This window comes from Gracilinanus agilis, chromosome 1 (genome assembly GCF_016433145.1).
Source record: "Gracilinanus agilis isolate LMUSP501 chromosome 1, AgileGrace, whole genome shotgun sequence".
Taxonomy (NCBI): Eukaryota; Metazoa; Chordata; class Mammalia; order Didelphimorphia; family Didelphidae; genus Gracilinanus; species Gracilinanus agilis.
Window position 1 is genome coordinate 10,084,450 of NC_058130.1, and position 9,635 is coordinate 10,094,084.

The 9,635-nt window shown below is 45.5% G+C and overlaps 1 protein-coding gene across 1 annotated transcript; it reads right to left on the reverse strand.

Annotated features, from left to right (window-relative positions):
* Positions 1-2,948: 2,948 nt before the first annotated feature.
* On the reverse strand, positions 2,949-9,410 carry SELENOK (selenoprotein K). Its single transcript, XM_044656783.1, has 4 exons — positions 9,310-9,410; positions 5,152-5,242; positions 3,746-3,826; positions 2,949-3,039 (listed from the first exon to the last, which is right to left on the reverse strand). Exons 1-4 carry the CDS (start codon positions 9,326-9,328, stop codon positions 2,949-2,951), a joined length of 282 nt encoding a protein of 93 aa, XP_044512718.1. The 5' UTR covers positions 9,329-9,410.
* Between the last annotated feature and the right edge of the window lie 225 nt (positions 9,411-9,635).

Genomic DNA, 9,635 nt, shown 5'->3' on the forward strand with positions numbered 1-9,635 from the left:
CTGTTGGATCTCTGCCTCTTTGGTGGAATTGAATTCCGAGAAATGTCCAGTCAGCTGGCTCTTAAACATTTCCAAGTGCCTACCACGGATGGATGCTAGAATGGGATTGCAGACCCAGAAACAATTCCTGACCTCCTACTAAGGGGGAGAAATACACTATGTCCACTTATCATTTGAGGAGAAAGCAACTCGGGGAGAATGGAACTGCCATCCCTTGGAAGGTAGTCTAAGAGCAGAGCTCTGGCTAAAGCTGGGGAATCTCAGAATGGGGGTGTGTTGGGGTGGAGACAAGGTGGCATTAGACGGTAGCCAGTGCAAAATGAGTCTATGTGCCAATTTAACTCCCTTTCTCTCCCACTCTCCAAGAGGGATTCCAAGTTAAAAGCAGAGAGGGATGGGTGATCTGAGAAATGTCCTAAGGCACAGGTGGAGAGAGGGAAGGGGAGCAGCCTGGCCCCACATCCCTCTGGCTTTCTAGTAACAAATTCTGTGCTGGGGCAATGGTGTGCATACCCAGAGAGGACTCTGAATGCCCCCCTTCTGGCAAGCATGCCATAGGTTCACCACCACGGGTATAGGGAATTAACCAAATTAAAAACAAAAAACTTCCCTTAATGAATGTAGGTCAGCATCTTCTCCGCAACCTATAATTGGAAGTTGGCCTGAGCAGAGGCTATGCCTGGTCTAGTCTGAAGGATAAAACTATATTTGGTTTTAGAGGTAGGCCTTGAACTTGTCTTCCTGGCTTCAAAGGGGTAAGATGGCCCCAAGACTGAAGGGGGTGGGGGGAGAGGAAGAGGATTTTAACAAACAGGTTCAAAGGCAGCTGAGGTGGGAGGTGGAAGGCCCTTTGGAAAGGGACAGGGCCTGGAGCTGTAAAGGTGCAATCTGCCAGGAAGTTTTCCCCAAGAATATTCTCAGTGGATCCTACAGGAATTGGGGAATTACTGAAGCTTCCACAGCAGGTGAGTGGGCAGGCCTGTGGCTTTAAAGAGGTTGCTTTGACCACTCCATCAAGGCTAGAATGGGGGCAGAGGGAAAGCCTGGAAGTATGGAGTCCAATTAGGAGATGGACTCTTTTTTTTTTTTGCCATGGATGAAGGATGTTTTTAAATACAATAAAGGAAACCACTTATAAATATCAAATTTTTTTTTTTTTGCAAAATCAGAACAAGTTTATAGACTTGAGGTTAGGAATGCCTGAATCAGATCAAAGTTATCCAGGGAGAGGTAAAGAGGAAGCTCTGGAGCTGTAAGAGTGGAGACTTGTCTAAGTGGCTAGAAGGTCTGGATGAAACAGATGGAGGCTTTGAATGGACAGGCCCAGTGAAGCTGAGGTGGTGGGCCAATGCTTCCTTTTAGAAGTATAACCCACACCAGCAGGGATAAGGTGACAGATACATCTTGGGCTTCAGGGGATGTCTGTCTCTCCTACTGGTCACTGCAACCAGACTTGCCTTGTTTTTTTTTCAGTGTATGTGGCATGTGTTTTTTTTTTTTTTATTTAGATGTACTTTTTGGTGCAAAGTCACTTTAATAGTCACCCACCCGGGGGGCAGCTGGGTAGCTCAGTGGATGGAGAGTCAGGCCTAGAGACTGGAGGTCCTAGGTTCAAATCTGCCCCCAGACACTTCCCAGCCATGTGACCCTGGCCAAGTCACTTGACTCCCATTGCCTACCCTTACCGCTCTTCTGCCTTGGAGCCAATACACAGTAATAATCCAAGATGGAAGGTGAGGGTTTAAAAAAAATTAAAAAATAAAAAAAAAATAGTCACCCACCCAAGCAATAAAAAAACTGTAAATTGATTTTCCCATTAGATTTCCAAACACATCAAAATTAGATTTCAATTTGTTTTTGAAAATAAAAAATATTATCTTGCCCACGAATAATGTTTCATTATTTAAAATAGAAAGATTGCATTTGGCTCCATATTCTTTTAGGCTCCAACATGGATCTCTTAGGAAGAGATCGTTTTCCCTTTGGTATCTAGGCGATCCGTGATTGACACACAAACACAGATGTATTTAAGGTACTCACTGGGCCATGTTCCTTATGAAAAGATGGGAGGCTTGTATATGTAACATGTTTGAGGATCATAAAGATGCAGGAGGCATACATATTTCATGTGAAGAGAATTGAAGCAAGCACAATGATTTCTTTAAAAATGAAAGCAAAGTAGATAATGGAATATTACTTACAAAAACAAAAAGTGCCATGGGATTTATTTATAAACTAAAGCAGATAATGGAACATATTTAAGGAAATGAAAAATGACCATCCAAAGCCCAATTTAGTCTTTCCTGAACTTAAAAAAAAATGTATTTGTAGTGATGGTTTTCCCTTTAACTTCCAGGGACTGATATAGTATTAAACAATGTTGAATAAAGGCAATGTTTAACAAGCTGAAAATATTTACTTATTAGAACTACATTAGGATTCTCATGAACTATACAAAATGAGAGCTAATGAACATGTGCATTTATACAATTGCAATCAGTTACACTGGATCCTGTAAGATGGGAGTTCCCAGCACAACATCATTAATCTGTGTAGACAGAGCAATTCCTTCAGACACAAATCCCTATGTTCCTCCAAGGTCAATACTTGACTTTTCTTTTTCTTTGTGGAAGGAAGGGTGTGTCTCCTTGCCTACTTCTCAGAGCAGGCATTTACCTAGTAGAGGAAAGGAAAATAGTTAGCAGGAGCATTGAAATGATTTCATACCTAAGCATGTAGCCATATGACTAAGATATGAGGCAGCAAAGCTAGTATGTTAACTAAATTAACTATTTATGCATATTGTCAATATTTTAAGTAAAAATTGAACAGTTTGATGGAAGTGAGTACTGTTCCAAATGTGGTTTTCTATTAAAAACATCCACAGTAATAAGATTAGGAATTGTTTTAGAAACAAAAATACTTTCAAAATAACACAAGAGATTCAATTACCTTCCTCATCCACCAGCCATTGGAGGAGGGCTGGGGCCCTTCATGTGATTTATCCGGCCCATTCTGCGGCGAGGATTTCCTGGAGGCCTGTTTGGGAGGGGAAAAAAAAATCATACCAAGTACATACTCTGGGAAGCAGAGTTTCCCAAGAAGTCCTGAGATCTTCTCAACTCTACAAAGGATCCCTTTTCTGGCTTCCACATGTACAATACCAGCCCCACAGCATAGTGAAACTTTAGGGACTCCCAGCAGTGAATTCCCTGATTGGTCAACCAACATATCCTATGATTTTGGGAAAACAAGTCAGAGTCAAAGAAGTGAGAGATGCAATGTATTCAAGCAGAAAAATAAGAGTTTAAAGTTAATCTCCAAGTTTACTTAAAACTTAAAAGAGTTAGTGGCTAGGTGGCACAGTAGATAGAAAGACTCAATTCATGAGTTCAAATCTGGCCTCAGACACTTCCTAGATGTGTGACTCTGGGCAAGTCACTTCACCTTGCTTGCCTCAGCTTCATCTCTAAAACGAGCAGAAGAAATGGCAAATCATTCCGGCATCTCTGCCAGGAAAACCCCAAATGAGGTCACGAAGAAGCGTATGTTTAGAGCTGAAAAAGCCCTTGAAGGCTGGCCACCTTCTCCTCCATCATCTTACAAATGAGGAAACTGAGGCCCCCAGGCCATTAAGATCATTGCAGAGGTGGGGTCTGAACCAGAAGCTTAGCAATAACATGCTAATTTATTTTTTAGCTATATTATTTCTCCTTCTAGAGAAGATTTTCAAAAAGCAATGTACCCTCTTCCATCATCATAACGGGAATCAGATGAGCTGACGCAGCCTCTTCTTTTCACATCTTGTTGAAGCAGACTTTTGAAACTGAAAAAAGAGAGGAAATGAGAAAGGCAAAAAATAGGTGTGAAAGTAGGTTCCAGTTTTAACCAGACTTTGCAATGGATCTTAAATGGAAGAAAAGTATATTCTGTTAAGGCTTGTTAGGCATGAACTCATTAACCAAAATGTGCAGAGCAGACAGTCAAAGCTATGCAGGTCTAAGCCCTGGGGCATATGAGGATGCACTGCTTTGACAGCTGCTTGAAGCAAACACTCAGAGTGGATTTGTCTTTCAAAAAGATTTCTACCCATTCCCACTGGCCAGGCCTCTGCAGTCACACCCCCACACACATACCCAAGGTCTCCAAAACCTTCAGATAGGACTCAGTTATTCTGTGTTGCTTCTATACAAATCAAAATGTGCTATATATGCAAACCAATGAGCTCTTTGGAGGGAAACAGACTCCTCCTGAATTACATGGTCTTGAGTACCAGGGAATAGGCTTTTTTCCTTTTTCTTTAAAAAACAACAAATCTGGGGGCAGCTGGGTAGCCCAGTGGATTGAGAGCCAGGCCTAGAGACGGGAGGTCCTAGATTCAAATCCGGCCTCAGACACTTCTCAGCTGTGTGACCCTGGGCAAGTCACTTGACCCCCATTGCCCACCCTTACCAATCTTCTGCCTCGGAGCCAGTACACAGTATTGACTTCAAGATGGAAGGTAAGGGGTTTAAAAAAAAAAATCTCCCCTAGTCTAGCACATTTGCATGGAAAAAATGCTGGTTGAATCAGCAGGTGTTGGTATAGAGTAAAATGAGCCCAGATGACCACAGTGCTCACTGGCTGTCCTATCCCTATCAGGAATCCACTATTCATGGACTGAGCCATGCTTGACACAGAGTGGTTTAGAGCTGATTTTACTGCTCATAATAAGGCAGCAATAAAATACAATCAGATAAAAAATTACTAAGAAAAGAAAAATGGAGTTTTTGAGAGATCATCCCCAAAACATAAGGGGATGTTGCCATTCAAAATCTCCCTCTGACACCAGTTCCGTGGCCATGGACCCATCTACTTCACTTCTGAGGTCATCTCAGGGGAGCGTCGGGAAGAAGGACCACCAGAGTGACAGAACCTCAGGCCTCAAAGTTTAAACTCATCATGGAGAGGGATGTCCATTGCTAGCCACAGGAGAGACAGCTCAGGTCCACACACAGGAACCCCCCCCCCCCCCCCCAGTGGAGATTTACGGAAGGATGTAGGTGAGAAGTTGTGGATGGGATGGGATAATATCTGAACCTCTGGAAGAATGACAAGGTCACAGATTTAACATATAAAGGAAGTTTAATAGGCATATGTAGTGATACTCACAACATGATCACAAAGTCGGCGATTCCCCAAAAGAGATCTGTTATAAATGATAAACTCCATAGTGACCGATTCCGGCTATCCAAAACTTGTCCTACAATCAATGAAAGAAAAACAGAAGAAGCTAAAAGAGCAACATTGTAATTGAGAAATGTCATTTATAACAGGTATTGCATTAAAATGTGAAAGTAAACCCTTCATTAGTCACCGACTCCTAATGGATTCAGGTTTTCAAGCATATATTCTATCCTAAAAAAAAACCAACAACAACAACAAAAAAAACAACTCCCAAATACAGGAAGTCCTGAAAAGCAATCTATCTATCTATCTATCTATCTATCTATCTATCTATCTATCTCTCCTTCCTTCCTTTTCTCTCTCCCCTCCCCCCAAGATGAGCAGCTCTAGTGAACCCCAAGCTTTATTTGGACTGCCTGGGAGCTTTTAAGAAGAGTCTGCTCCCCTGCCTATGTGGAAATGTCAGTAGGAGCATGTTAAAAATGTCAGAGCTTTTCTTTTTAAACCCTTAGCTTCCATCTCAGAATTGATACTGTGTACTGGTTCTAAGGCAGAAGAGCAGTAACGGCTAGGCAATTGGGGTTCAGTGACTTGCCCAGGGTCACACAGCTAGAAAGTGTCTGAGGTCAAATCTGAACCCAGGACTTCCCATTTCTAGGCCTGGCTCTCTATCCATTGAGCCACCAAGTTGCCCCCACTTATAAGCTTTGAAAATGGTACCCTGTGTGTTCATTATCGCCTATGAGAAAAGTTTCAGGACTTCATTCATTTCAAAACAAAATAAAGACCTTTGTGCAATAGAAATTGGAATTTTCAAACACAAAAACCACATGTTTATGCAAGATATATTTGAACAAGTGACCATTGTTGAATTTCCCCTGTTGTTGGGTCCTGGAGGGTTGGCACAACTTCCTCACTGCTAGTCTATCAGCTCCACCTCCTAGGATGATCTTGCTTTTGCTCTGAGGCTTTCCCCTCCCCTCTTCCTCACCTCTTCAATGGACACTCAGTCTAGGCTGGCACCTGGGGCATTTTTACCATGTGTACAAACCCTAAGACACCTTGTGTTTGACCAGGTTTGGGGCCATTCCCACTCTGCTAAGGGTTCTCCAGCCAAGTTAAAGGGACAGCGGAGTTGCCAAGCAGTGCTGGACAAAAGCTGGGCTACATAGTCTTATTTTATCATGCCATTAAATGTAATCTGACTTGGTGGGTTGAGCCCAACTCCATAAGGGGAAAAAAAAGGACTTTGGATGGAAACAATGACTTCCATTCCTTGCTTTTGAGAAAATAAGAGCTGGGCCAAGTCTTTCAAAGGCAAACACAACTGACAAAACAGTGAAGCCCTGAAGCCTGGCAAGTATTTAATGCTGAAAATGGGAGAAGAGACTATTAACTCTCTGGAGTCCCAAACCTTTAAGTATTAGAGAAAGAACAGAGACCTACGGGTTAAAACAAACAAATGAACAAAAAGTGCCTAGACTATGGGAAGAAGGAAAAGCTTACTACTTTTTAATATAGTAAGATGGCAATTGGGGCACCATAGGGAAATAATTTTTCCAACATGGAGTTGGGGGACAGGTAGGATTAGAGATACTCTAAATCTCATTTTTATCTTGTCTGGGCTAGGGAAGGTTCAAACTTTGTTATCCTGGTAGAAATTAAAGTACGAAAGGGACTAGGCTGGGACAGGGGAATGGGGGTAGGTGTGGGGTCCAAGCTGAAACAAACTAGCTAAGGGAGGGCTAATGACAAAGAAAAAAATGGTCCAACCCTCTGATCTGTGTCCAGCCTAGAAGAAGGGAGAGAGCAGACTGGGATCCATGGGGTTGTTCTAAGCAATATAAACTAGATACCTACGGCTGAGTTTGTTCTTTTTTTTCTTTTCTTTTTTCTTCTGAAGTGGGGGAAAAAAAGAGAAGAAGTATTATAACAGATTTGATAATGGGAAAAATCAATTTAACAGTCCTAACTGGGAAAGGAGAATGGGATAAACTAACAATAAACTACAGTCATCTACAGTGAACCTGAGAGTGGAACCCAGTCTAAATAATTGGTTATTTTACAAAGACAAATAAAGCCTCACAAAGACTTAACAATGATAGGGTAGAGAAAAATGTATTATCCCTCAGCAGATTCCAAAAAAGAAGGAAGAGGCAGAGTATTTTAGAAAGGTAGTGGTAAAACAGACACAGTTTAAGAGCTGAGAGTTTATGCCATGTGAGGATTAAGAAAATGAGGAATTTGGTCTGGAAGAGAAGATGGGTAAGAGGGTGTTTTACCTCCCCTTAAGTATATGAAGGGTTTGGCTGTCCTGTGGAAATGTGGGGGGGGGGGGGAGGGAAGGGGGGTTAAGCCTCTTTTAAGCCTCTTTTTGGCTTCGCTCCAGAGGGTAGAGGAGCAGCAAGGGGAGTGAGGGGGACAAAAAGAAGCAATTTAAGTTCTCTATTTTGTGACCTCCCAACAAGTGTTGTGCTGAAATGCAGGGGGTACCTGTAAGAATGGTGGGCTCCTCCTCCTAAGAGCTCCTTCCAGAAGAGACCAGATGACCCCATGCTGAGTCCACTAGTGAGGATTCTTCTTAGAGTGTGTTAGACTCAGTGGCCACTTAGGGGTCTTTCCATTCTGGAATTCTGTGGGCCCTAACTGCTGACACTCATGACAGGTGGGCAAGAAAGGTGGGAGGAATCTGGACTGTAAGGCTGACCAAATTGCCAATCCCTGGCCAGCTAGGGAGGCTGGCCTCCTCATTAGCACAACTCCAAAAATTAGAGTCAAACCACCTCCAGCATGACTCAACTGTGGCTTCTACTTGCTTACTGATCACTACTTCTTTCATCCCTGGAACAACCATGATTTCCTAATTGCCAAATCCAATGGCCTTTCACAGTGCCTGTCTCTACATTTAAAGGCAGGTTACTTCAGCACCTTCCTCGGGGAATACCTCCTCACTCATCTTGGTACCTCACTCCCTCCTTTGGTCTCCTAGAGGGCCTTCCTTTCCTTTCCCCCTTCAATCAGCATTCCCCAAAGGTAGGGGTGGATCCTCTCCCTCTAAGGTCTTCCCCTTGGGCTGATTTAATTCACTTCCAAAGCAGTGTAGTAGGCTTGTAAGCTGCCAGTGAGAGATCACTAAATCTAACACTTTCAGCCACAAAGCTCTAAGGCTTCAGGCCACATTTCTAACTAATGAATTGCATTAAACCTCAAAACAGATATTCTCAAACCCACTTCAGCATCCATTCCTCAATTGGCTCCTCCTCCGGGCCTGGAGATGGGAGGTCCAGGTTCCAATCTGGCCCATACACTGCCTCGCTGTGTGATCCTGGACATGTCACTGAACCCCTATTGCCAAGACCTCTCAGCTCTTCCGCCTTGGAACTGATACTCAGTATCGATTCTAAGGCGGAGGTTCGGGCTGGACTCGATGATGAGATGGAGAGTTCTTTCCCTCATTCCTCAGCTAAGCCAAAGCCCAACTCGCTGGAAGTCTGGGTCCTCGGGCCTCTCTTCTTCTCCCATAGCTCCACACGGGTCGATTTACCCCAGGAGCCGGACCTCCCCCAGCCCACCCCGCCCCGCCCATGCCCTAAGCATTAGATCTGGAAGAGCCTGGCTGCGACAGCGCCCACAGGCCGGCTCTTCTACAGTCTTCCTGGTGCTCACACTGGGGTGCCCAGGAGAGACCCGAGAGTGTTAAAAGACCGGCCCTCGTTCCCTTTTTCCATCGCTTTCGGGTGTCCCCGGCCTGACGGGTCCCGGGGCCGGAAGCGCAAGCTGACCCCTGTGAGGCAACACCGAAGAGCGCTCCAGTCCTTCGCTCTGGCCAAGGCTTTGGGCGCCGATCAGTCCCTCCCGGTGTGTGGACACAACAGGATGGGGAGTGGGGCTGCGGGTGTCCGGCCCCCCGGGACCGCCCGTCACCGCGGGGAATCTCCCTGCTCTGGGGCCGCAGCTCAGGATCAGCGCCCCAGCCCGGCTGCGCTCTATCCCTCCCTCGGTCCCAGCTCGGCCTGCGCTATCGCCGCCGGAGCCCCTGGGGGGGCCGAGGCCGCTCCCCTCCCTTGCCCGCCCCGCGTCGAGGAGCCTTCCCGAGCCTCCAGCGGCCCCCCGCGGCGCACGAAGCGCAGGTCTTCAGCTCACCATTCGAGATGTAGACCATGGCGCCACTCCCGCCCTCCGTCCGCGGTCTTCTGTGTTTTCCTCCCGGCTTCCGTGGCTGCACCGGTGACACGCCTCCTCTACTCCGGCGACCCCAGCGTCACAAGGTGGGGCCTCACGCAAGAGCGATCTGGGCGAAGCTCATTGGCCGCGCGGGCGGGGGCACGGCGAGAGCCGAGCGTGCGCCGTTACACATATCACAGCGACAATGGTGGGAAGGACGAGGGGCAGCACGTGACCGGAAGTTGCCTCACCGCGCCGCCTGAGGGCCTCCGTTCTTAGAGACTTTTTGCCTTTGGATTTAGATC